A 27,470-nucleotide genomic window follows, 5' to 3' on the forward strand; every position below is an offset into this window, starting at 1 on the left:
TCGCTGGCCGGCGGCCTTAGGGTGGAAGGGCAGCGGCCAGCCCATGCGCTAGGGACGCCGCCGTCTGCGCGGGCGGATTTTGACGACTTGGGAGGGGGTGGTCTGTCTTTCCTCCCGAGCCACCCCCTCCCTACTCCTTGGTGACGGGGCTCTGCAGGCCTCGCTGCCAGCAGCCAGGGGGCGGCGGGGAGCCGGAGTGGAGAGGAAAAATCCACCCATTTCCTGGGCAGATTGCGTCGGCCGCCGCCCGGACGTGTCCCCGCCTCCCGGCCGCGGCCCCCGCGCGCAGCCTGCGCGGCGCTCAGAGCCCGAGCCGGCGGCTCTTCCCGGCGGCGGGCGGGTGGCAGAGGACAGTGGGCAGCGGCGGGGCGGCCACTCTACCCGGCGCCCGGGGCGGCGCGGCCATGGCCGGGGCTCGCGGCGCGGCGGCGGCGGCGGCGGGCGGGCGGCGGCGGGCCGAGGGGGCGCGGGGACACGGCCAGGCGCCCCTGCCCGCCGCGGTGCCCGCCGCCTGAAGGCTGCCCGGGGCGCGGAGCCGGCGCCGGCGCGGCGCGGGCGCAGGAGGCATTCTAGGCGCGATGTCGGTGCCGCTGCTCAAGATCGGGGTTGTACTCAGCACCATGGCCATGATCACCAACTGGATGTCCCAGACGCTGCCCTCGCTGGTGGGCCTCAACACCACCAAGCTCTCGGCGGCCAGCGGCGGGACGCTCGACCGCAGCACCGGCGTAAGTGCACCCGCCGCCCGCCCTGGCGGGGCCTCCTCCCCCGCTCCCTCCCGGTCCCCGGCCCCGGGCGGGAGGGCGCCGCGCGGGGGAGCAGGGCGCAGGGGCAAGGGCACGCGCGGGGGCCGAGGCGGCTCCTGCGCGCTGCGGTGGCGACCCTGCTCCCCACACCCCAGCCTCGGCCACTCCTCCGACCGCGGTCCCCTCTGTGTGGCGCTTCCTGCCTCTGCCCGGTCCCCTCGCGGGGCCGGGGAGCCTGCCCAGGGACTCAGAGGCTTGGAGTCCTCATTCAACTAATAAGTCCCTCGTTGGTAAGGTTAGGAAACTGAAGCAGGGGTCTTGGGGACTTGTCCAAGGTCACTCAGCAAGTAAGGGGTGGAGACGCGGTGGACCCCGGTCTGGCTGGGTCCAGCCGGGGCTCGGAACTGAGCCCGCCCCACTTTGCAAAAGCCGGACTGGACCGGCCGGAGGGGGCCCGGGCGGGCGGGCTCCGGAGCTCTTGCCCTCAAAGTCCCAAGGCGTCTTTCTCTCCCCAACCCCATGCGGAGATCCACAAGGTCCCCGCCGGCGGAGGGTGCAGAGGGGCCGGGCGGGGCCCGGGGAGCCGCAGCTGCGGGGCTCGCCCCTCGCCTTCCGCGCCCTCCTCCCACCCTGCCTACCCAAAAGCTTCTCGATGCCTTGGGGGAGGGGGTGAGCGGCCAGGGCCGCCTCTGGACTGGACTGACTTAGGTGGTGGCGGGAGCCGAGGCTGAGCCGGAACCACCGGGGAACGGCCGCCGGCGGGGCCGACGGAGGAAGGGGCGCGCCTCAGGCTCTCCTCCTCTAAGCCAAAAGGAGAGGTGAAGGACACGCGGCTCCCTCTCCCGCTCCCTTTGGGCTGTCAAGGGCGCAGTGCTGGGGGAGGAGGTCTCCTGGTGACCCCTTCTAAGACCGTCATCCGTTCACCTCACCTGCTCTTCTGAGAATTGCATGCAGCATTTTCTTCCTGATGACTTTGTTCCTGCCTCTGGGTCCTGAGCTCCTGGGGTTGGAAATGAATGAAATGAAATGTATCTACTGTGGATTCCCTCCACCCAACTTCTCCCCATACCAACGCTAAAAATAGCAGGGAGGTGACCACCTGAGGCCACCGGGCAGGCTGCAGGGTCTGTACTCGGGATGTTTTCGGACAGTGGTGTCTGTCTGCCCCATGTACACGGGCGGGACCACCTGAGCTGGGTTGCAAGGTGACACCAGCCATGTCACCATGTCAGCAGCCATGTGCAGCTCTGGTTTCGTGATGGTCCTTGGGCACACCTCAGGATTGAGGTTGGGTGTGACCCCTGCCCAACATGTCAGCAGCAACTTGGTGACATCTGCCCAATGGCTAGTGGGTGGCAGCCTGTGCAGAGTTGAAGCCCAGCATCTTTGCGGGCAGCCTTCACCAGACTGCCAGCGGGAACACTGCTGGGGCTCGGGGTCATCGCAGCTCTGGGCTAAGAGGCTGCTGGATCCCGGCTAGTACCACTGGGGCTGCTTCTCCAGTACCAGGGAACAGCAGAGAGAGAGGCTGCAGCAGCCTCCCCTGCTCACCTTACGGGAGGAGATCTTATTTCTCAGTTACGTGCCGTTGTGAGTCAACCAGCCACTTGCTTTCCTGCCTTGTTCCTCAACCAGCATGCAGTCTCCGGTCACCCCTCCCTTCCACCTAACCTATCAGTTGGGTCAGATGCCAAAACTCCAAACATCCCCTAAATTTAAAAATCCCTTGAATTAAAAAAATTTTTTTAAAGAGTCGTGCCTGTTGGACTCCCTTCCAGCCCTGGGGATCCTGATGGGAGACCGTCTGTGTTCCTCCCTGTTTGTACCTCCCCACGGTCGGCACATGTCTTTGGACCACTTCTTTCTGCCCTTTCCCGGGGGCTGGACGTGGACGGTCATCCCCGGTGCGCTGCTTTCTGGTCTCACTTTCTCTCCCTCCCTCTCCCTCGCCCCACCTGCTCCCCTCTAGGTGCTGCCCACCAACCCTGAGGAGAGCTGGCAGGTGTACAGCTCTGCCCAGGACAGTGAGGGCAGGTGTATCTGCACGGTGGTTGCCCCCCAGCAGACCATGTGTTCACGGGATGCCCGCACGAAACAGCTGAGGCAGCTACTGGAGAAGGTGAGTCTATGCAGGGTGTGTGCACGTGTGTGTGCATTTGTGTGCCCACGCTGGCAGCAAGGTCCGTCCCAGCTCCAAGACCTCACTCTTGCCTGGCATGGCCCACTGGGAATATTGGTGAATGAATGAAATGGATGGAGGGAGGGAAGGAGGGAGGGAGGAACGGAGACTCCCCCAGGGCTGCCCAGGAGGAGGCGAAAAGCTCCACTGGGAGCCACGTGGGCTTTAGCGAGGGAGCATTTGGGGCTCCTCTCCCACACCGCCATCTCTGGGTCACGCCCACAGCCTGTGGTCCAGAGGGCTCAGAGCTGTCGCCGAGCAGAACCTGGGAGAGCTCCCTTGGAGCCCGGAAGCAGGGCTGCTGGGTGGGATCTTTGCCCCGCTTCTGAGTGGTTGGACCCAGCGACAGCCAGGCCAGGCGTTCATGCCTGTGGCTGCCTTCCCGGTGCAAAAGCAGATTAAATCGTCACCTTTGTAACCCACCTGGGCACAGCACTTGCGGTTTGAATCCGTTATTTCACTTGATCTTCACAAGAGCCGGGTGAAGGTGGTGAGATTTTCACCCCGTTTTAAGAAGTGGAAATCTGGGTCCAGGCAGGTGGGCTGACTCTCCCAAGGCAAACAGCCAGTGAGCAGGGGAGCCGGGTTGGCTCTCAAACCCGGGGCCGTCCTCCCACCTGGCCCGGCGACCTCTGCCCCGCACGGAGGCTGGCGCTCCCCATGGATCTTGGCAACCCGCTTCCTGGAACATTCCGCCCGGGAACCCTGGGGCCTCAGGTAACCTGAGTGCCGGTTGTCCTGGGAGTTGCTGAGGGGAGAAGGAGAAACGGCGGCCCTACCGCTCCACTCACCACCCTCCCCAGGGAGAGGGTGCATTTTACATCAGGCCCCTTCACACCCTGCGGGAGAGGGGCCACACCTCCCACACCACACACACGTGCTCACGTACACACACGCACACAGACACACACACACATCACACACAGCACATGGAACTGAACACACAGATACACACAGAGACCACACACACAAATACGTATGCAGAGTCACCACACACACCTCACGCTTACACACACCACACACAACACATGTACATACACCACATATAACTGAACACACAGATACACACAGAGACCACACACACAAATACGTATGCACAGTCACCACACACACCTCACGCTTATACACACCACACACAACACATGTGCATACACCACATGTAACTGGACACACAGATACACACAGAGACCACACACACAAATACGTATGCACAGTCACCACACACACCTCATGCTTATACACACCACACACAACACACGTGCATACACCACATGTAACTGGACACACAGATACACACAGAGACCACACACACAAATACAGATGCACAGTCACCACACACCTCACACGTACACACGTCACACACATACATGTGTATGTACACTCAACACGTGTACCTACATCACATGTAAATGCACACACATACTCATATACACACTCATACGGATACCACACCCCACACACATACCACAATACACACACACAAATACATATACACACAGTAACCTCACACATACACACACACCTTACATACCACACACGTTACACGTGAACGCTCACTTACACACACACACGTCTCACACACATACACCACACACAAATTTGCATATGCATATACACACACACGCCACACACACACACACACCCTCAGTAAAGCCGTGACTTCTCCATCAGCTGAGGAGCGCTGGGGGGGCCTGTGCCGGGAGGAGAGCCTCCACCCCGGGGGGAGGCCCGGGGGAGGCCCGGCAGCCGGCGGAGTCCGCCTAGTTCGGTTCAAGCCCGCCTCATGCACAGACCCTCACACAGGTTCTGGCAAAGCAGGTCCCTTTCTTGAAGTCAGTGGGGAGGGTGGGGGGTCCCTGAGGCTGTCGCGGCCCTGCTGTGTGGAAGGGGCCTGGGCAGGAGGAGGGCTTGGAGGAGCTGCCGCCTGGCTCCCCTGAGGACCTGTGCGTTTTTGTGTTGCCATCTTTGGCCACCCCAGTAAATCACTTTAAAAGAATTAAAGAAAAATGCATGTAACAGGTTCCACAAACATTTATTGACACCAGACTAGACCGAAGCCTAATTGGGCCTTTAATTATTCATTATTGTAGAGGAGGGAGGTGGAGCTCGGAGGGGCCTCGGGCAGCTGGGGGGTGGCCCCTCAAGCCCTTGGGAGGCCATGTTCAGTTCCAGAAATCTCTGTGAGCCCCTGGGAACACAGGCCTTGGAGGCCTCCTTCCTGCCTGTGTACGCCACAGCGTTACTGCTTAAAAATTTAAAGCCCGCCTTTACACCCTTATGGCACTGTGTTCTCAGGGCAGAAGCCGTCTGTTGTACAGAGGGCCTGCCTGCTGCACGAGAAGGGCAGGGCCGTGCGTCCCTCACTCCTTCCCCAGCCTCCTCCTCCTCATTCCTTCCGTCTGAGCATCTGTTCTGTCCATGGGCCTGTGGTCCCAGCTGTGCCTGTTTCTCCAGCCTGGCGTCCTGTTAAAACCCACCCGAGGAGCTTCCAAAGGTGGAGCCTTCGGTCCCGAGCCCAGAGGTGCTGCTTTGAACTGGCCTGCAGTCTTGGGTGGAGCCTAGCACCAGTGTCTCGTGAAAGCCAGCCCCCTCACCCCGCCTTAGGGCAGAGGACCCACGGCAAAAGGCGGGCAGGGGCCTCAGGCTCTGTTCTCTTTGAAGAAGCTCATGGCCCAGAGTTTCAAAGTGTGGGCTCTGGAGTCGGTCCGGGCCTTGCACGGTGGCTGTCTGCTGTGTGACACTAGCCAAGGCACTTAACTTCTCTGAGCCTTTGGTCGCCTTCTGTGTACAATGAGACTTGAAATAGCGCCCACCTCCCAGAGTTTTGTCAGGATCAAATGAGATCCATGACGCAGTGGCCTTAGCACAGTGCCTGGAACGTAGAAAACGTCCCGTAAGTATTAGCGATCAGTGGTCGCCTCCAGGCCAGCTGTGTTTGCTGCGTGCGCAGGTTGCTGGCGCCCCTCCCCCCGGGCACCTGCAGCCACCTTGGGCGGGGTGGGGGGGGTGGGGACTGTGCCTTTGGTAGCTGTGTGACCTTGAACTCCTCAGTTGGCTTCTCAGGGACACATCCTACAGGTAAGAGAATGGACGCGCTCAGAGGCGGGGCCTCTAGACCGGGAGATCAGAGAGGATGCAGGAGTGTGATGGCTGCCTGGGGCTTGATTATCTGCTTTCTGATCAGCCGGAGAGGGAGGTGCTCATCCAGCCTGGGAAGGACTATAGGAGGGGTGTATTAAAGCGACTGAGTGACTTAGCATCTTTGAAATATGTTTTCTAAATTTAAAATTTAATTTAAAAACTTTTAAATTTGTTAAAAGCATCCTTCTCTGGCAGATGAACAGCCCAGAGGGCTGTGTGTGGCCCCAGCAGAAGAACCAGGCTGAAGCCAGCGAGGGTCCCGCGGCTTCTGCTCAGCAGGTTTTAGCCGGCAGCCTTGTGGGTTTTGCTGTCGCATCAAGAATCCCCCTAGGAGGAGGAGGAGGGGTCTTGACTGGAGCTGTCATTTTTGTTCCTTCCTCCCGCCCTATGGCTGTGCATTAGGTGCTGGGCCTTGCGCTTGCAATGAGGCCCGTCCACCTCCCTGCGTTGTCCAGCAAGGCGGTTGAGACAGGGGTGTGGGTCACTGCCATGCAGGCGTGGTGCCAACAAGGTGATGGTGTTTCCAAGTGGTGTGCGGCCACTTCTGGCTTGGCTCATCGGGGAAGCCTCCCTGGAGGAGGTGGCATTTGGGCTGGGCCTGGAAGGATAAAGGGAAATACAGCTTTTCGCAAAAGAAGTCCTCAGTTATTCAAAGTGACAGAACAAACCGTTGAGGGGGACAGGAAGACCTGAGGTAACAGAGCAAATATATTTCAGTTTCCCCTAAAACATCGAAACAGAAAGGATCAGAGCGAGTCAGAGTCACCCACATAACTGTATTTTACAAACTTGAATTTTTAAACTGAATATGTGTGCATTACTTTCAGATAACAAGCCATAGAATCCCAGGCATTTTTAAGCGCTGAGTTGAGCGGTATCAGTTTTTCCCCCTTTTGGTTGCTCTTTCTCATTTATTTTATTTGCGGGGGGTGAAGGACATACCTTAAGAAGTGCAAACCACACTATCATCTCTTCTTTTACTGACCAGGCAAAGCTAAGCCTCATACCCAAATGATTTAGTTCCAGAAAGGGACGGTATTTGCAAATTCAGCAGAAAAACCAGAAATGAAGATTTGCGGTTATGGAGGTATCTTCCCACTGGTAATTGGATTCGATTCTGACAAAATGACCCAAACAGCACTTCAGCCACCCTGCGCCTCTTTCCACCTCCCTGCCACCCCAAATGCATTGGCACAGAAGCGCAAGCCAGTTTCCTGAAAATAAAATACACTGGCAGGTGGCTGCACTAAAACTGTTTTTCTTTGAAGCTCTCTGGAACCCTGTTGAATATTCAAGTTTCATCTTGAGGCTAGACTCAATTCAGATCTGCCTGTAAAGATGGAGAACAGAGATTCTTCATTTGCTGGGTGATTGATTGATTCCAGAATCTCTGTTCTGAATGTACATGTTTGCAGAACAGTCATCTACCTATGATACCGTGGGATGTGACATATGACGTGCAAGATGCAGAATCCGGGAGCCCAGTCCCCTGCTTCCTGAGCACTGCGCTTATGCCATCAGTCCTCTCAGCGAGACACCCAGTGAGATTTAGGGGGAAAGAGATCTGTGCCTGGAGGTGGGGGAAGCCCAGCTATGCTGTTCATCTTTGTTGGCGTTTATGCCTGCCTGACTGATTTCATCCTGCAGAATAAAGAGGCTAGAAACAATCACCTGCCCACCCCCCACCAAAAAAAAGGAGAAAAAAATCACCCAAAGCCATATGCCTGGAGTTATGACCAACAGGGAACCAGAAGTCCCTGCACCCCTGGTTGTAAGAACACGTCCTGGAAGATGGCAGAAGAAATGTTGACCGAACCAATTTGCTCTGTTTGGGGGGTTCTTGGTCATAACAATCCCTGCTACTGGTGATTAACTAGTAAGTCACGCACGAGCTGCTTCTGGCTCCCAGTGGGCTGGCCATGTGGAAAAGGTCACGGTCGATCATTAGTAGGCAGATGAGGTCTTTGGGCACCTGCCGCAGCTCCGTCCTTGAATCTGTTGCCTTTTTGACAGGTGCAAAACATGTCTCAATCCATAGAGGTCCTGGACAGGCGGACTCAGAGGGACTTGCAGTACGTGGAGAAGATGGAGAACCAGATGAAAGGGCTGGAGTCCAAGTTCAAACAGGTGGAGGAGAGTCATAAGCAACACCTGGCCAGGCAGTTCAAGGTATGTGTGCTGCTCCTCCTCCCCCTCTCCTCCCCCTCCTCCTCTCCTTCTCCCCCTCCCCCTCCCCCTCCCCTCCCCCTCCCCCTCCTCTCCCCCTCCCCCTCCCTGTCCTCCCCCTCCCCCTCTCCTTCTCCCCCTCCCCCTCCTCCTCCCCTCCCCTCCCCCTCCTCCTCCCCTCCCCCTCCCCCTCCCCTCCTCCTCTCCTCCCCTCCTCCTCTCCTCCCCTCCCCCTCCTCCTCCCCTCCCCCTCCCCTCCTCCTCTCCTCCCCCTCCTCCTCTCCTTCTCCTTCTCCTTCCTCCTCCTTCTCCTCCTCCTCCCTCCTCCCTCCTGCCTCTCCGAGACTGCATGATTCCCCTTCCTGCTCCCACTCTCCCTCCAGAATAGCAATTTGAGGCCAGGGAGGAGCCCAGCAAGGAAGCTCTTTTTCTTGCAAAGGGCAGCACTCCTTGGAAACAGAGAGGCCGCCTGCCCTCACCCTGGTTTGACGAAACTCACCTTGAAAGGGGCAGAGTTGAGGTGCGGTTTTCACACCTATTAGCTTCTGAGGCCAGGGCCCCAGGTCCCAGCTTCTCCAGCCAAGTTGCAGATTAGTTGGGAAGGCACGTGATTGGTCCTTCCCGACTCAACAGCTGCTGCAGGTGAATCGCATTAGCCAAGGATTAGCTTAATTGATTAGAGCCATTTCTGAGCAGGGATCACTCAGGGCAGTTCTTCACATCTGACCTAATTTAGCTGTGACAAGGCTCACTGTAGATTTGCAGGGAAGGAAGAGAGACGCCAACATCTTTCTCACTTCCCAGTAAGTGTTCCTTTTCTCCATGTAACTCTGGACATTAAAGCCGGAGTTGGTTTGACCTAAAATTATATATACATATGTACAAATATGTATATATACACCTAGAGTTTACTCAGCTTCAAAATGATTAAATTGACAAATTATATGCCCCTTCATTAAGGTATACATGCATGTTAATTGGAAACCTAGCCCAGATCTAAATGAATGGGTCAAATTACACAGCCCCACTGGACTGGAAACTGCTGATACTCCTAGGTCTTCCTGCCCTTTCTATGCTAATGTTTTCCTCTGATGTATGCTCCCCGCATGAAGCAAGAACCAGTTCGCTTGTAAAAGCAATACATTATACAGATGAAATGGCAAGCTAATGAAGTTATAAATCTATATTATAAATAAAATAATAGCAGGTTGATCCTGTTGAGGAGAAATGAGCCAATCGCTCTTGGTGGGTGCAGGTGGACGTGTCCTTGCTTCAGACATGCCATCAAGAATTATCTCGGAAAGAGATTTTGACCTGCCCGACCCCAAAGAGCTTGTGTCTCTCCTCGTAAGGCCAGCACTCCCTTCTCTGGGGTAGACTCAGATTCCTCTAAGGGTGTCTTCAGCATCTGTGGGCTAGCTCCTCTTTGCAAGCACTCTGTCACAGTTCCCAAATCTGGGGCACTATGGCTCTGAGGGAAGAAAAGCAGCCCTTGCCTTTGACCATACTTTAATTGCCTTAAACACTTTCAGCAGAAATTGCTGTGAGGGCATCTACATAGCTGTTAAAGCAGTTTGTCTGGACTGACTCTAGCCTTGAAGTGTGATTTTTTTTTTTTAAGTGACCGTGAAAATATTTGTCTGTTAATGGCTATCTGTTTAAGGCAGGCTAGTAAGCTAGTTCTTCAACAGTTTTCATTTTTTTGCTTGCAGGGCTAACTTAAAAGAGTTTTTTCAATGCTGCAGTGACTGAAGAAGCAGTCCACTCCCATGTAACCATGACAGAGGGCCAGAGAGCTTTTTTGCACCCTGCATTTTTACTATTATTTCCCGTTACTTAGCACCATACCCCTAAGGAACCTTGAATACAACCAGGATCTCTTTTGCATGCAACTGTAGATGCATTTCATGAATAGTTTGAACCCTTGTCAATGCATTTTTTGGAAAAAAAAAAACCAAAAAAAAAGAAACTTTGTGTATGTGACTTAAAGCATGTAACCTTCAGATGTTGCATTCTAAACTGACAATAAAGACCTTTCCCAAATATGTTGGTGTTCTGAAGACTGTTTAATGTGCTCTTCTAACTCCTGTGGACCAGAATAAATCAATCTATAAATAAAGCGGGAGTGTGGACATTTTCCCTCACCTAGGGAGAAGCCAGGCCAAGGCAGGGTGTTACAAGTTTTTGCACGCATCGCACTGAACCCAGCTTATTTTAACCTTGCAGGCGATAAAAGCGAAAATGGATGAACTTAGGCCTTTGATACCTGTGTTGGAAGAGTACAAGGCCGATGCCAAATTGGTATTGCAGTTTAAAGAGGAAGCCCAGAATCTGACGTCAGTGCTTAACGAGCTGCAAGAAGAAATTGGCGCCTATGACTACGATGAACTTCAGAGCAGAGTGTCCAATCTTGAAGAAAGGCTCCGTGCATGCATGCAAAAACTAGGTAGGCCCGGCACCCTGCGGGGCGGGGCACTGCACCTCCCACCTCCCCGCTCAGCTCCCTCAGGCTTAGGGAGTGGTGCTGAAGTGGACAGCGCCCGCCTGGCGTCAGCGAGTAATGGCTGGATTAGGGCTCCTGGGTAGGGCTACCTTGACAGATAGCCGAGGGAAGTAGGCACCACCTGTCCTAGGGCCTTGTCCAATCCTGTGCAGAGGTCAGCTCACAGACCCCATTGAGCTGCACATCTGGAAAAATGATGTTAGGTGTTACCTACCATCTGAAGAATGTGTGTGTGTGTGTGTGTGTGTGTGTGTGCGTGTGTATGTGCGTGTTGGGTGACTTTTTAAGACACAGGTTTTCATAGAGCGGGAAACATACATCTTAGATTCCCTCCAGCTTGCGAACGAGGGCTGATGGAGCTCCCTGAGATACTGAATCATGCAGAAAAATCCATCACGTCACAGTGGAAGACTTGCCATTCGCAACAAGCCAGGGAGTCCCTCCTGGTGCCTGGAAGGGGTGGGACTGGGGGCTGGCGGCCCCTGGGCTCCTTCGGAGTCTTATTTGTGGTTGATACCCACTCGCCTTATCAACTTTCGTGTTAATTGCTTTAGCAAATCTTAACGTGTTGGCGTCGGAGTCCACTTTTAAATAGCACATTTTAAATCCCAATTCCATTTTCGGGTTTTCTTAGGAAAGATTGGCTGGCCCTTCCACCCACTGTTCTCTAACACAGAGGTTGTTCATTTTCATATGGTTTACTTTTTAGAGTAACTTAGGGTAGCTTTGAGGGTAATTCTGCTTTATGGAAAAGTTTCCTTTAGGTTTTATCTGATGTTTTCACTTGATTCCCTTTTCATCCCCCACCCCACACACACTACAAATGCCTTATTTTAAACTTAAAACATCCCAAAAGAACAAATACTTTAAAAAGAAAAAAATCCCCATTGCTATTAAGTGGGAGAGAGAGAACGTTCAAAGGGCAAGGAGATCGAGTCAGCCAACCTTTTTGTTTGTTCCCACATCTAGTTTATTTTTAATGCCGTTCTAGGTGCCCTAGTAAAGCTCCCCAGTCCGGAAGAGGGCAGTGAGCGATGTTGGGGGCATTAGGACAAATCCTCTGTGATGTGTACACTTGCATCATGTGAGGGATTATCTGCTGAGGTTTTTCAGATGTGCTTCATGGCACCCACGTCCTGGTGTGTCCGGGACTGGGTGACCTGGGACAATCCCGGGGAGGGGGTCTGGGCTGGACGGTCTCTACCAGCTCTTCCCATTTCAGCATTCAGGAGGCAGCGGGAATGTTTGAAATGTTACTGGTTATCAGGCTTATCAGTGGTTATGGGACTACATGAATACTTCTGGTGGGCACTGTCTTTGGGTTTCTACCCATAAAGCTCCCTCTACCCTAAGCTCCCATCACCTCTCTCCAGACCCTCCAACACTCCCCCTGAGGGCTCTCGGCCCCTGGGGGTTTCTTTGTCACTTATTTCTCCACAGCAGCATTTTTATTCCCCGGTAGACAGACCGTGTAGACCAGTGGGAAACCAAGATTAAACCTTCACATTTTCCGATTAACGGATGAAGGAGCAAAGTGGAAATTCAGAGGGCAAAGTTACAACTGATGAGAAGCTAAGGGTCTTTCCAGGAGGATTCTGCCCTTCCCAGACGAGCAGCCTTCGTGTCCAAACTCAGCCTATTTTTAGAAGCTGGGTGAATTCACTTTAGGGCTTGGGATCTTGGGGCTTTCACATGGTTCCCCTCGGGCCGCTGAAATGGCCAACTTGGGAGTAAGGAGAGAGGATGAAGAGGCCCCCGGAGCCCTGTTCTCCACCACTGAGTGCAGTCACTTCTGTGCTCAGAAAGACCTTGACCTGTAGATGGACCTGCTGAGTCTTCGGGCTGGTGGGCAGGGATCTGTCTTTCACCAGCACTCGGGTGGGTGATGCGGGTGAACACCGAACTGAGAACCCCCATCTGAGGGAGGCAGTGTCCTAAAGTAGTTAGTGCCACTCGATGGCCCTGTGGCTCAACCAAGGCACTGACCACTTTGCGTTCCAGCTGCCTCTTCGTCTGTAAGATGAAGGCGTAGGAGTCCCTGTGCCCTGGGGTCACTGTGTGAGTCCACAGACACCATTCACATCACGGGCTGCGCGCTGTGCCCGGCACAGAGTAGGTGGTGATAGGACACGTAGGCAGGTGGGTAGATAGTACACGATAGCTAGACATGATTGCTAGGTAAAGAGACAGCTAGACCGATGATAGGTAGGTAGGTAGGTCAGTAGGCAGTTAGACAGACAGATGATAGATAAGGTCAGTGGTAGGTAGGTAGACAGATAATACGTAGATAGGTAGGTAGATAGATAGACAACAGATAATAGGTAAATAGGTAGGTAAGTCAGTAGGTAGGTAGATAGACAACAGATAATAAGTAGGTAGGTAGGTAGGTAGGTAGGTAGACAACAGATAAGTAGGTAGGTAGGTAGGTAGACAACAGATAATAAGTAGGTAGGTAGGTAGGTAGGTAGACAACAGATAATAAGTAGGTAGGTGGGTAGGTAGGTAGACAACAGATAATAAGTAGGTAGGTAGGTAGACAACAGATAATAAGTAGGTAGGTAGGTAGGTAGGTAGACAACAGATAAGTAGGTAGGTAGGTAGGTAGGTAGACAACAGATAATAAGTAGGTAGGTAGGTAGGTAGGTAGACAACAGATAAGTAGGTAGGTAGGTAGGTAGGTAGGTAGACAACAGATAATAAGTAGGTAGGTAGGTAGGTAGGTAGACAACAGATAATAAGTAGGTAGGTAGGTAGGTAGGTAGACAACAGATAAGTAGGTAGGTAGGTAGGTAGGTAGACAACAGATAATAAGTAGGTAGGTAGGTAGGTAGACAACAGGTAATGGGTAGGTAGGTAGGTAGACAGACAACAGGTAATAAGTAGGTAGGTAGGTAGGTAGACAACAGATAATAAGTAGGTAGGTAGGTAGACAACAGGTAATAAGTAGGTAGGTAGGTAGGTAGACAGACAACAGGTACTACGTAGATTTAGCTGCTGCTGCTTCTCCCACTTCCTAGGTTTTCATTCAAGTTTGGTAACTTAAAGACCCAACCAATATCCTGTGGCTGCTTATTTTAGTCTTTATTTTAGCCTTGCAAATAGGTACCATCTTAGCAGCCTGTTTCTTTGCTGGGAGGTTGCCGGTAAGCATAGAACAGGGGAAGCCAGCACTGATGCTGTCCTGGGCGGGTAGGACTTCTGAAGATGCAGTGTCTCAGAGGTCGGCAGTTCCTTCCTTGGCCTCCCCCACCCACCCCCAGCCCCCACACCACCTCCGCCTCTTGTCTCCTGGGTCTGAAGTCTGACTGTAGGTTCCTTGCTCTGGTGAATAGCATCTCGGTTACCTTCCTGGTGTAATTATGGGGAAGAGGGTCTCCCTGCAGTTTCCCAAAAGTGCTCTTAATTAGGTCTCTATTCTCTTCAAATTGATGTTGCTGACAATTCCATACACAGGAAAAACAAAAAAACAAAAAACCAAGGACTGCAGGTTCCATTGGTTTTCTGTTTCCATTATTTTTAAATCCCTCTCTTGATGGGATTGTATGTTTTTCCTAATGGCCCAGCCAGAACATGAATCTGAAAGTCTGATTTCTAGAACTGGACATTGGGCTCAGCATCTCTCGGGCATCATCCAGAAGGGAGGCGGGTCCCCACGGCTCCCCTGCAGTTCCTCTGGTTCCCGGGCAAGGCAAGGGAGAAGGCAGAGCTGCCCGGCGACCCCGTCCCCCGAGCTTTCACTGCCACCCTGTGGAGAGCCTGCAGATTCAGATGCCCCAGCAGCTAAACCAGCCAAAAGCAGAGACTTAAGATCCAATGCAGAACGTCGCTCGTACTCAGGCACGTGACCCGGGCATGTCACGTGACCCGGGCATGTCACGTGCCCGTTAGTGTCAGGCCTCAGTCCTGTCTGTAAAATGAGGGGAACTAGCTGACTTTAGGGCTTCCCCGAGCTGGACCGTCCTGGTTCTCCGGTGCTAAAGGCCTCTGTAGGAAAGGTCGAGGAGACAGAGAGGGGCCCTTCCCTCCTCCCCAGAGGCCGGGATGGAGCTGGGTGAGTGGGCTGCTCCCAAGGACAGTGGATAAGTTAGCATGTGCGGATTTGCGCTCGGGATTGAGAGGGAAGTTTAGGGCGTCTCAGTCTGCAGGGGACTGACTAGGACGGCGAGGAGGGAGGGAACCCGAGTCCAGGTGCTACACACGGCAGTGACCTCAGTGGTCCCAGCAGGCAGGCAGGTGTCCCCCCAGGTTCCTTCCGGGAAGTGCTCGGGATCGCAAGAGGTCTGTCAGCGCCCCCGTCCCTGCCCAGGTGCGGAGGGGAGATGGGCGTCCAGGGCGGCCCTCGGGGCTCTGGGCCTGGGCTTGCAGGGAGGCTGCTCCCTCCCAGGTTAGCTCTTCTGCAAGGACATGTGTCTGTCTGAGCTCCCAGCTTTGCCAGCTCTTCCAGCTTAACTCTTCCCAGTCTTTAGGGATACAAGCTGGGACCAAGGCAGATGGGCCTGGAGGCCGGGCGGCCCCGGGACCCGTCTGCCTGCTGTGGAGCAGTCAGCCCCCAGAGACCCTCGGGTCTCTGGCCCGATTCCTTGGCGGGCATGTCGCCCTGGGCCTGCTCAGGCTCCTGTCAGAGGTCATTCGGGCTGTTGTTTAGAAGTGGCCTCCTTCTAGGAATAGCAGGGGCCAGAGGATTGCATCTGCAGAGGCTGCTTTGTCCAGGCTCCCAGCTTTGCAAGGCCGCCTCCCTCCTGAGACCCGTCCTGGGCTCTCAGGGCCCTCCCAGCTGAGGGTGCTGAGCCTGGAGCCCAGCCTCCTCTGAGATGGACCTGCTCGGCTTCCCTCCCCTCCCCATCCACGAAGCCCGAGCTCTCATGACAAGAGAGGGACACTTTTTCGTGAACGGAACGTGCCAAGACTCTGCCTCGCAGCTCTGCCGCGGGGCTTTTTTAGATCCTGTCAGTTCCCAAGGTCTTGGCAGAGCCAGTCTGGATGGAGAACCAAAAATAACTCTGTGACTCAAGCAGGGCGGGCAGCCTCCATCCCCAGTGGAGAGCTGAGCCCACAGCCAAGAACTGGAAGAGCAGGCCTCCCGGGCCAGCTGGGCCCTTCTCTGCCGGCTCCTCATCCATGATTTTAAGGCTCCCTCCGAGAGGCTGGGGGAGCGTGGGCTCAGCCCCTCGGGCCAGGGTGCACTGGGGGAGACCTCAGCCCAGGGCAGGTCAGGGCTGGGGCTGGTGCAGATGCCCTCCTCCCACCCCCCAGGCCCCCCGCAGACGGTCTCCCCTTCTCTGCAGCCACGTGTGGGCCGGACGCAGTGGGACCATCCAGGGCAGCCCCGGGCCTGGACTTGGCCACAGTCTCAGTGTGAATCCATGGCTGCTGGCCTCACTGGGCACTTAATGCGTGACGGGCATCCTTCTAGAAGCTCCCCACTGGTTAACTGCTTTAATTCCCACAACCGCCTCTGGGGTGGGTATCCTTCTGGCAGATAAGGAAGCCGCCCTCAGCAGAGGCGGCCCACCTTCACCCCCGTCCCCTCTGGCGGGTTACGTGGCAACGCAGTGGGCTGACGAGGATTTTCTGGGAGATGGATAATTATACCTCTCGGTTCCTGAGAGGTGAGTCATTTGTTTGTTCATTCATTCACTTTGGACAGCTCCCCCAGGCTGAGCCTTGCGGGGGGAGGGGCGTCCTGCCTGGGGCCATGAGACCCGGACGCCCGGGTCCACGCCCAGGGGGTGTGCAGGCCCAGCCTGGGTCGGGGAGGCAGGGTGGGTGCCGTCCAGAAGGGAGCGGGCTCTGCAGAGGCATCGGTGTGGGTCCAGCCACGGAAGACAGGAGGGCAGGAGCGGGGTGGGGGTCTGGCTCTCCCGATGTGGGTGGGCCTGAGCGAAGGTAGGGAGGCAGGAAGAGCTGGGCAGGCGGCCGAGCTGAGCCGGGCCTCCACCTGCCATCTTCACCTTCTGAGTGTCATGTAAAGGATGGATGTCTGTCTCCTTCGGGGGAGGTCGTCCCAGGCCGGGTGTGGCCGCTGAAGGCTGGGCAGGGCGTTGGCGTGAGTGGACATCTCACTGGGAAGTGTCCCCGCGATGGAGCACCAGCAGGCATCCCTCCCGGGGCCCCCGATCCGTGACACCCTTGGGGCCACGGTGCCTTGGGACTTCTCCTTCGGGGCGGCAGACAGGACCACTGTCCCTGACTCAGCGGTGGGGAGGCCCTGCACGGGACATTCACACGGGGCACTTTGCTGGCCTCTGGGCAGCAGGGAGGAGGGCTCTTTCTGGTGTTCGATGGCCCCTGTTAGCATTTCCCACCCAGTTTGGAGGGTCTGCTGTCTCCCGGGGGCAGCCCAGAACCCCCCAGGGTCACAGAAACAAAGAGGGTGCTGGGGGGAGACCAGCCTAGTGTCCTGCTTCTCCCCTGCCCTCCCTCCTCCAGACGGAACCCTCAGGGAACCCCACCCCAAATTCTCAAAACCCTCGTGGGATGAGAACTTGGTCTGGGGCTCTGGTGGGCACGCACGCTCTCGCGAGATTTCCAAGGACCCACTTTTTTCTTACTTCTGGTTGCTGTAGATGTTGGCTAACCTGGATGTAATGTCCAGTCCCTTTGTCCTCTGTCTGTCCTCCCTCAGATGGGGGGTGTGGACAGGGCCGGGCAGATTTGCTGTCTGCAAGGACCCTCGCCTGTCTGCAGACTCACCTACCTGCCCTGCAAGTGATGGCCTCGGGCCTTGAGGGGACAGTATTTCAGTGGGAAAGTATGCAATTCCTCCTGAAAGGGGAACAGGCAAAATATACACTGGGAAGGGATGGGCGAGTAAAAATAGTTGAGTTCCTTTTTCGAATCTGGGCCAGAGGCAGCAGCCTGGGGGGCGGCACCGCTGGGGCTTAGGAGCGGGGCAGCATGACTTGATGGGAATTTGGGTGTAAAACCGCCTTTCTTCTGCTTGCAGTCGGCTCTTAATCCCTGTCCAAGGCCTCCGCGTTGCCCAGATACAAGCTCTCCTGACAACACAAAGAGACAGCGGCACCAGGCACTGGGCTGGGGGTCCGGGGAGTCCACTTCTCCAGTCTTGTTCAGTGATGCTGATGGATTTGCTTGCCCCACTTTAAGTTTGGGGAGAGAGTGGGAGGCACCCCAGACAGTGCAGAGGTGGCCATGGGCCCCTCCCCGAGGCCGGGCCCACCTCACTTGGCGGGATGACTCCCGGCTAAACCACGGTCCCTGGGTTAAGTCACTGGCAATCTTCTGAAAACGCGCAGGTCTCCTCTGAACTTTGCAGAGTGACCTCTACATCTGCTAATACAGTGGCAGTTTAGCAGAGCAGGCAGAGCTGAGGAGTTACACGCAGGCGTGGCCTGGAAGAAAGAGAGGGCATCCCAGAAGGCACACGTCCCCGCAGGGCAGGGCCCACTGCCTATGTCGAGGGGCCAGGTGGCTTCTGAGGCTCAGGAACCTTTTGCCCTTCTGAGGCTGGCTGAGTTTATTTATTCCAGAAGGCTTCAGGGCTGCGCACACAGGTTGGCATCCAGGTGGCAGGAGGGGGATTTCTGCTGGGCATGGTGGCTGCCTGGGGCTATCGGGGCAGTGGGAAGGGCGCTGGGCTGTCGGGAATGCCCGAGTGGCAGTGTGACCCCGAGTACATCCCAGCCCGTCTCCCGCCTCCATCTATGGGACGGGAGGGCGCCGTCACCCCCGTGCTCTCTGCTCCGTCAGTGACTTCAAATCCCAGCCCTCCGGCCCCTGGGTACCTCCTCCAGGCAGTAGGGAGCCATCACCCTGAAGGGAAGCTCACAGGCCCTCCAGGGGGAAGGAGCGCCCTTCTCCTGCGCTGGACCGCGGATGCACTTTCTCCTTAGGAGGTCCAGCGGCTGCTGCCCCCACTTCCCAGAGGAGAAAACTGCATCTGGGCGAGGCTGACCGCCCCATCGGGAGGTGCAGCCCTGGCACCCCCGGCCCGAGGCCTAGGGGGCTGCGCCTCCCTCTCCCCACCCGCCCTGGCCTCCGTTGCTCTCTGCTTGGGAGAGGGGGTGGTGGCCTCCCTGGCCTTTGGGGCTGCGGGTGCCATGGGAAGAGCAGGGCAGGAGTGGCTGAGTGGCAGCCGAGGGAGAGGCAGGTATTGGGGCTCCGCCCAGGCACTCACTCCCCTGCGCTGTGTCCTCTCTTCCAGCGTGTGGCAAGCTGACGGGCATAAGTGACCCCGTGACCATCAAGACCTCCGGCTCGAGGTTTGGGTCCTGGATGACGGACCCTCTGGCCCCAGAAGGTGATAACAGGGTAAGTGCTTCCTTCATTGGATCTGGGTCTGGGGCCGGTGGGCTGTGGACGAGCGAAACTTGGTGCCCCCGGGGTGGGGTTCCAGGGACTTTGGGGAGTGGCCCAGGTCCCTTGCCGAGGTCCCTGTACTAAGCCAGAGTCACAGACCACGGGGCGGGTCCGATGTGAGGATGACCCTGGCGGTGACGGGGCAGGAGGACGCCTGCGACCCCCTCCCCGGGCGTGGCTCTGCCCCTGGGCTGAAACCTTCCCATGCTCACAGCCCTGGCCCTGCTCCGCTCAGGAACAGCACTGGTCAGGCCTTCTTGTTTTAATGACTTCTCATTTGTGTTTCATTTGCCATTCCTTTCATGGCTGATGGAAACTCATGTTCTTTTTTGATTTAGGGAAAAAGCCATGTTCTTTTTTTTCTAGACTTTCCCCCCTGGGTAAAAACCTCATAAAAGGAGAGAGAGACGACCGAGAGGCACGTCTGTCTTGATCGGGATGGGGTGGGGGGCTGGGTTCTGTCGTTGGAGTCCCTTTGGGGCGTGGGGAGCAGAGGGCTGGCTGGCTGGGAGGGTGGCGCCCGGCCCACTGGGCCCGGGTAACATCCGTCCGTCACCACAGCATCCTTTGGGAGCGGTTCAGCGAAGGGAGGTTCCGAACGCCCAGGGTTCTGGCTCTCGGTGGAGGAAAGGAGCTCTGGGCATCCCTGTGCCTTGGTGGTCCACCAGCCTGACCGCTGGCACCCGGAGAGGACCGTCTCAACAGTCCAGGGCCTCTCTTACCCAGCCCCTTGCCTGCAGGACGTTTAGAAAATAAACACTTAAAAAAAAACTCAACTCTTCCTCTGGGCAGACTGAGAAAGGAGCTTAGGCATTTGAGAACCTCCAAGCCTTGTCTGGAGGATCTTCAGTGGGGAGGGGTCTCGAGACTTCTGACCTCTGCTGCTCTCCCCGCCCCATTCCCACCCTTTAGACGGTGTGATCGCTTCTGTTTAGATCAGGAAGCGGCACACTTTCTCCTTCTGGGGGAGACGCCTGGGGGACCGTGACGGGCTTTCCAGCGATCTGGGCGTCTGTCTTTATCCCACAACCTCCAGTGGGAAGAAACCCCGTCTCTCCCCTTCCTTACCCACCCCCCAGCAGGCCAGCAGCCTCTTCCCAGACCTCATCCCCGGGTCTGCAGGCAGAGAGTTCTGGAAGGAGGGGGCCGGCTACAGGCTGCAAACCCGGGAAATGACCGGGTCTGGTATCTTGGGGGTGAAGTTTGTTTGTGTTTTATTTTCTGAATGGTGACAGCTAGCTGGTCCTTGGAAGTTTTCTAAGGATTTAATTGGCCAATGAATTACCAGTTAATTACCAATGAACCATTTAATCGGACAACTGTTACCCTGACTACTCTTCAGTTTCACCTGCATCCCCCTGGAAAACACCACTTTGGTTCTGAGTTTGATTAGGCGTGTGCTCTTGCGGCAGATGTCAGTGACAGTAACAGTAACACAGACGTGCAAACAAGATGGTGATGCAGACCCTGAGCACGTGATGTATACATTGAAATACAAGAGGAAGTACTGGTTTCTAGGACGCAGCGACACGTGTGCCCAGCCCTCAGCTGAGCGCACCTGTGCCTGGCCTGGTTTGGTCCCACGGCTGCCCTCCCACCGGAGATCATAGTTGTCTCTGCTGTGTTGATGAGAAAACGCAGGGCCAGGAGGGTCACGTGACTTGCCCAAGGTCTCAGGAGAGGCTGGTCGGTGGTCTTATTAACCATTTATTAACCGCGATGTTCCAGGTTGAGTCTCCCGAATCACCCTCCTCTCCATTGCCTTCTCCCCACCTCCTGCCTGCCCTCTGCCTGCCCCACCACTCACACCCCACTGACCCAGCAGGCCTCTTGGGATCCGTGAGCTGGAACCAATGACCTTGGTGCTGCAGAGGACGAACCCCGGTCTAGAGGATTTCGCCCCATCTGACACCGCAGATGTGCCTCTGGGTCCCCGTGTTGATGTCAATTTCCTTTGTTGTAGTGAGCGCTCGTCAAATTATCTTTTCTCAGAGATCACGTATCAGGGCTCCTGGAATGCCCCGTACCGTGAGGATGTGGGTTCATTTGCGAAGCCGTTGAGGTGGTGATGGATGCTGTTGGACATTAGACGTCTCTTTTCTGCTTGATGAGTTGATCAGCCTCCAGGAAAGGGGGCCCTGGTGATGGACAGAGTGCAAGCAGGAAGGCGGAAGGGGGGCCTTTGTGGGAGCTGACTGCGTGGGGAGGGAGGGAGGGGACCAGCTCACTGGCAGGAGACCCTGGGGGCCTGCTCCAAAGCTTTGGGCAGTCGGCAGTCCTGCCCCAAGCCGTGAGATCAGCACAGCCACCAACTCACAGCCTGCTAAGTGACACGTCCCCAGGTCCTGCCATTGATCTGGAAGGGCGCTGTTTTGTTTGGATCTTTTCCATTCTCCGTCCAATTTTGATCACACGCAGGAGACCAATAACTCGCTCCAAAAAAAATAAATCAGTGTCAGCTTCAGTGCAGGAGGCCACAGAGGGCGAGGAAAGAGGGGTGTGGCCAACAGCCAGGGTGGGGAATTGCCTTGGGACCCCTGTCCGGGAGCCCTCAAAGGGGCTCTCGGGTCCCCCTGCCTTTGTGCTGAGCTGTTAGAACCAGGTTAGCTCATTCATTAAGCACCACCTGTGTGCAGGCACTGTGCTGGGCTCCGGTGGTCCTCCACCCGGTCCAGAAGCTTCTGATGGCACCAGAGCTCCGGAAGCCATGCTCTCATCCCCCCAGGCTGTGTCCCTCCCCCAGGAGACCAAGACGCTGAGGCGCGTACCTCTGACTGTGGACCCTTCTAAGGTCCGGCATCCACCATCCCTCTTACAGCCGTGCTTCCTCCATAGAAGTCCCAGGCCCGCTCACATCAGACATTGATAAGGGGACCAGCCAGCCTCTGGCCCCCAGGAAGTTCATGTTCAGAGGGGTGGTCTCGCCACTAGAACACATCTCGTTTCCCAAACAGCAGTGAGCTCAGTTTAGTGTTTAAAAGTCCTTCCCTGTCATCTAAACAGTGTCACAGCCATCCAGGTATTTTATTCCTACGGAATCCGTCTTCCTGAAGGTCATATTATCCGAACTGCACGGTCACACTGTTTTGTGTTGTCGGGGACGGTCTTGGGGCTGCTGACCTCGCCCCCCTTTCAACCCTCACTCCCCAGTGAAGCCTCCCACCTCCCCACTCACCTGTTCAGCTAAGGGCTCCCTTTAGAGCATCTTTCCCACCCATGCCGTCTCCTTAAGGTCAGGTCCTGCCAGGAGGACATGAGACAGATGCCTGCCCCGCCAAAGGGAGGAGAGGACATGGTCACGTTACTAAGTCAGGCCCTTTGGGCGGCTTCCCTCCCCTCCTCTGCCCCTCCCGGGTACATCCCTGCATCACGTAAGATGGGGCCAGACTCGACACCATCGCCCTGCCCTGCCCTGCACCGAGATGGCCCTCTTCACTAAAAAGCAATGAGAATAATAGGGACAATTAGGAAAACCCCACGTTCTCCGTAAACTCCACCGTGTGGAAGCAAAATGCAGTCAAGATGTGGGAATACCCAGGTTTTCTTACAGGGGAGCTGGTGTTGGGCGTTTTGATTCCAGTGAGCTGGTAGGCCACATCCACTCAAGGCGTGGCATTTACAAAGAAAGAATCCGGAGGTGGCTTTGTTTTATCTTTTCTGGCAAAGGGACCCTCGTGGATGGGGGAGCTTGCACACTGGCCTCAGACCTGCCGAGGGGGCTCCTCTCGCCACTCGCCCGGGGGGCCTTTCTTCTGCTGACAGAAGCACCCGCAACGGGGGCTCTGAGCCCTGCCGCCCCAAGGGCCCCTTGTTTCCTTGGGCTGCCCTGGCTTCTGTCCCCCGGTGTGTTCTCAGCTCTCCCCCTCCTCAGCCTGGAGCCCCACGGTCCTTCCTGCAGGACGATGGCCACAGGGAGCTGCAGCCTGCATGGAGCGTGGTCCTGAGGTCACCAGCGCCCGGAGGGCAGGGAATGAGTTCCCATCACTTGGAGAACAGGAGGCGCATGGCCACCTGGGCCACCCGAGCCATCCTGCCGGGCGGTGGTGGGTGAAGTGGGCATGGTGGTCAAGCCCAGGAATGAGCGAGTGGAAGGTCGCCGTCCCCTTCTGTCTGTGCCCGTGAACAGAACCTGCTTTATGGGGTCGGTTGGGCATTTCAGAGGACGGCCTCGGGAGTCTGGGAGGAAGTGGCCCAGCGAAGACAGGCAGTGGGTGTGTCCTGTGCGAGATGCAGTCTACTTTCTGGTGAACAGACCGTGTGGCCCTGGGCGAGACCCTCAGCCCTGGGCCTCTCTGAATTGGGGACTTGGAAGAGGTGGTCTCGGGGACCCTGCCGAACGTTAGAATCCCCTGGAAGCTTTAACCAGCCGATGCCCGGCTCTACCCCCAAGGTCTGTGTCATTGTTCCGGGGCGTGAAAGCTCCCAGGGGACCCAGCCAGGTTGAGGACCCTGGTTCCAGGCCTCAGCGGTTCAGATGCAGCGGTTCTGGGTGGCATCCTGGAGGGGACGGGATTCCATCTGAGCCTTGGAACGTGGAGCAGGCAGGGAAGGACAAGGCATTTGAGGTGAGATCGGAGTGAACTCGTGGGGGTGGGAGGCACTGCCCAAGGTGGGCCCTCATCGCAGGCCCTGGGGGTCCCGTGATGCGCTCCTCTTTTGCACAGAGGGGCTCACTGGTGGCTTAAACCCTCCAGGCCGAGAGCTGATTGTTACACATTTAGCACCTGTGCTGATTTTCTCTCCCACCCTAAATTGCCTTTTCCAAATGTTGCCCCCTGTGACCAATTTGCCAGTTTATCGGAGGAAAAGGCAGTTTAAAAATCCTTAGAAATTGGATGCTGACTTCACCCAGCTCTGCCCACAGGAAGGAGGTGCTGATCCCTGGGGGTCCAGGGATGCATCAACCCAACCGGGTCCCCACCATCAAAGACCCACTCGTGGGGGAGGCAGACAGAGCTGAGATGGGGGGTCAGGAGAGGGTGCAGAGGGGGGCTGTCACTTGAGCAAAGTCTTGAGAGAAGCAGTGAGCGCCCTGTCTGGGAGGTAGCCAAGAGGAGGCGAGATGTCAGGGTGTCTGCACATCACCCTGCGGACCTCTGACACCTCCCGCCCAGCCCTGCGCTTGCCCCGTTCTAATGCATGACCCTCATCGCTGAGGGCTGCTCTGACGGAGGCTAAGGGTAAGGAAAAGCCTCAAATGAGACCCAGTCTTTAAAAAAAATGTTGTTAAAAACAAAAAGCACATCTGCCTCTGAGCATCTGAATGGATGTCTCAGGAGCAAGGTTACAGGTTTTTGGGGTTTTTAAAAAATTTTTAACGCATGCGCGATACCGTGTCTGAAAACTCCCACATCCTTAATCCCTCCTGCAGCCGGCAGAGCCCTTGACGGATAAAGCAGCTGCCTTCTTGCCAGACAGGTGCACTGGGAACGGCATTAGCCCGGCAGATTTTCCTCTGACTAACTGCATTGCTTTCTAATTTGCTCTCATGTTGGTTGAAAATGACTAAAGCGTTTTGTGCAAAGTCTAGACAGCTTTCGAGTCAACGGGCATTTAAGCAGTGATCGGAAAGCTCTTCTTCTTGTGACCCCAAACTTGGGCCTCTACTGGGTTTGTTATCTTGGTTGATTTGAGCAATCAGAGTCTTCTGGAAGCCTGGATTCCTCAGGGAGAGGCACTTTCCCAGGACTGGGCGTGACAGAGTGATTACACTCGGAGCATCCCAAGTGCCAAATGAATGACGTCCCCCCCGCCGGACTGGTGATTCAGTCCGGCCTGCTGTGAGGGCCTGGACGAAAGGAGAAGCCTGACGCACGCGCCCCCTGGGGTATCGGGCATCGCCCTTCCTGGTGACCTTGATAATGGTCATCCCTGCAGACTGCCCGGTGTTGTGGGCACTTGTCCTCCTGCGGTCCCAGGCGGCTGTGCCCTCTGCCACAGCGTCCTGCTGGAGGGCGGTGTCACATGCTGCTGGAGGGCCAGCCTTCCCAGATGACCCACAGCCTGGGGGCAGCCCCACCCGCTTGGCGGGAACAGCAGAGGGTGGCTGCCAGCCACGCCCCACGGCGCGGCTGCAGGTCCCAGGCTGTCGGTTCCCACACCCATGTGCGTGGTGTCCTTTCTCCAGGCTGGACGCTTCCTCCCCTGGTGGGGAGGCAGCCCTGGCCCCTCGTGAAAGGCACCCCGCGGGTTTGGGGGAAGGACATGACCCTGTTTAGTCTATTCTCTCCTGGTCCTTCCAGCTCCTTCTCTGGGTGCCGAATCACTAAATCCCAAGTCCAGGAGGGGATGCCTACCCGGGAGGGGTCCCCCCACTTCAGCACCACTGACAGGTCCGCTGTGTCCGCAGGTCTGGTACATGGACGGCTACCACAACAACCGCTTTGTCCGCGAGTACAGATCGATGCTGGCCTTCATGACCACGGACAATTTCACGTCCCACCGCCTCCCGCACCCCTGGTCCGGCACGGGGCAGGTGGTCTACAACGGCTCCATCTACTTCAACAAGTTCCAGAGTCACATTGTCATCAGGTTCGACCTAAAGACAGAGACGATCCTCAAGACGCACAGCCTGGACTATGCCGGCTATAACAACATGTACCACTACGCCTGGGGCGGCCACTCGGACATCGACCTCATGGTGGACGAGAACGGGCTGTGGGCTGTCTATGCCACCAACCAGAACGCTGGCAACATCGTCATCAGCAAGCTGGACCCCGTCTCCCTGCAGGTGCTGCAGACCTGGAACACCAGCTACCCCAAGCGCAGCGCCGGCGAGGCCTTCATCATCTGCGGGACCCTCTACGTCACCAACGGCTACTCGGGGGGCACCAAGGTCCACTACGCCTACCAAACCAACGCCTCTACCTACGAGTACATCGACATCCCCTTCCAGAACAAGTACTCGCACATCTCCATGCTGGATTACAACCCCAAGGACCGCGCCCTGTATGCCTGGAACAATGGCCACCAGATCCTCTACAACGTCACCCTCTTCCACGTCATCCGGTCTGATGAGTTGTAATCCCCTCGGCCTGGAAGCGGAGGGTCCGAGCCCTCACCCACCTGGAAATTCCTGTGGAACAGCTGCCAAGTTAACATTGGTGAGACGAACAAGGCTAATTTGGAAAAATCAGCAGCAGCGTGGACTCCGGCATCACGGGGTGGCGTTGCCCTCGTGTTTCTGCAGCTCCGGCCGGTGTGGGAAGAAGCCCCCGTATTTACGGCTGGAACTGCAGCCCAGGGCTCCCCGGTTCCCCCGCCCTGGTCCCCTTTCTGGTCAATATACTCGAGAAGTAAGGCACTGACTGTTGGCCAATTCTCACCGAGAACAACCCACTGTTAGGCTCGCATGGACTTGTCCGTAGATCATGGTCAGCTCGACGGACCTGAGTGTCGTGTCTCATTGAAGCCCCCCCTCCCCCGGGCCTTGCTCGGCGGCCGAGGGGGCCGCGTAGGCTAGTGTAACTCGCATCTCATCACCGCTGCCGTCCTTGACCACGTGTTGTGTCTTAGATGAACTGTGCTGAGGCTCCGAGTAGCCCGTGGACCCGAGTTAGTCCCCGAGAGCGGTGGCCGGCGTGTGTGGCCTGGACAGGCCCAGTGCCACACCGTTCGAATCCGCGTACCCCGTAGATACATCGTGCAATGTCTGTCTGTCGTTTCCTCGAGGTGGTGACTTGTCTGTTTAGTTGATGCCGTGAATGTTGTAAATGCAATGCCGTAGTTTGGATTAGTAAGTGGGTGGTTTTTGTTTCTAAAGAGAAATAAAAAACACACATCAATGTTCGCCCTTATAGAGAGATGATCAAGTTCACGTTGATAATCATGAAAGGAAATATCCTCTTCTTGTTAAATTATCTAAATAGTGTAACCACAGATGAGAAGGGCTCATCTAGGGAAACTTCGGTTTCCAACGGGAAAGAAACGCTCCTGAGGGCAACAGTGTGCGGAAAGTACGTTTTTTAAGTAAAAAAGAGGGAAACTTTGTACTATCCGGTTATCTAAGGAACAATAAAAATATTAGGAGATGTTTTTGCTTCGTTTGTCATTTCAGAAGGTTTTAAAAATGACCGAGACTTCCAGATCCTTGCAGACGTATTCCAGAGCGAGTGCCCCTCCCAGAAGAGGACAGGGCACGGTCTGGACACAAGCCCCACTGGGTCCCTAGGCACTCATCCCCCGCAAGGGCCGGAGCCCGAGAATCAGCTTGGAGGTCCCCACTCCTTGGGTGAATCTGAATCCGAGGACTACACCACTGGGAGTCCCACGGGAGTCCCACCCACCCCACCCCACCCCACCCCGCCAGGCTCCTCCAAGTCACAGCTGGAAGGAGCCTGGGACAAGCACCCACTTCCGACGTGGCAGGGGGCATCCGCAGAGACCCTGCCGAAAAGTGGGCAAAGGTAAACCCAGG

General features: G+C 56.2%; 1 protein-coding gene across 1 annotated transcript; it reads left to right on the plus strand.

Annotated features, from left to right (window-relative positions):
- The first annotated feature begins 500 nt into the window (after positions 1–500).
- OLFM1 (olfactomedin 1) lies at positions 501–27,078 on the plus strand. Its single transcript, XM_061200886.1, has 6 exons — positions 501–728; positions 2,716–2,865; positions 8,080–8,235; positions 10,459–10,678; positions 18,900–19,006; positions 25,404–27,078. The coding sequence occupies exons 1-6, from the start codon at positions 579–581 to the stop codon at positions 26,076–26,078; spliced, it is 1,458 nt and encodes a 485-aa protein (XP_061056869.1). The 5' UTR covers positions 501–578; the 3' UTR covers positions 26,079–27,078.
- The last annotated feature ends 392 nt before the right edge of the window (positions 27,079–27,470 follow it).

Source organism: Eubalaena glacialis, chromosome 9 (assembly GCF_028564815.1).
Source record: "Eubalaena glacialis isolate mEubGla1 chromosome 9, mEubGla1.1.hap2.+ XY, whole genome shotgun sequence".
In the NCBI taxonomy this organism is placed as follows: domain Eukaryota; kingdom Metazoa; phylum Chordata; class Mammalia; order Artiodactyla; family Balaenidae; genus Eubalaena; species Eubalaena glacialis.

What these genes read in the sequence shown, in the direction of transcription:
- OLFM1 (XM_061200886.1), top strand. Translation starts at nt 579, where the DNA reads ATGTCGGTGCCGCTGCTCAAGATCGGGGTTGTACTCAGCACCATGGCC. An exon ending in TGAGGCAGCTACTGGAGAAG is followed by an intron (nt 2,866 to 8,079) that starts GTGAGTCTATGC and finishes CCTTTTTGACAG; the next exon opens with GTGCAAAACATGTCTCAATC. An exon ending in TGCATGCATGCAAAAACTAG is followed by an intron (nt 10,679 to 18,899) that starts GTAGGCCCGGCA and finishes CCTCTCTTCCAG; the next exon opens with CGTGTGGCAAGCTGACGGGC.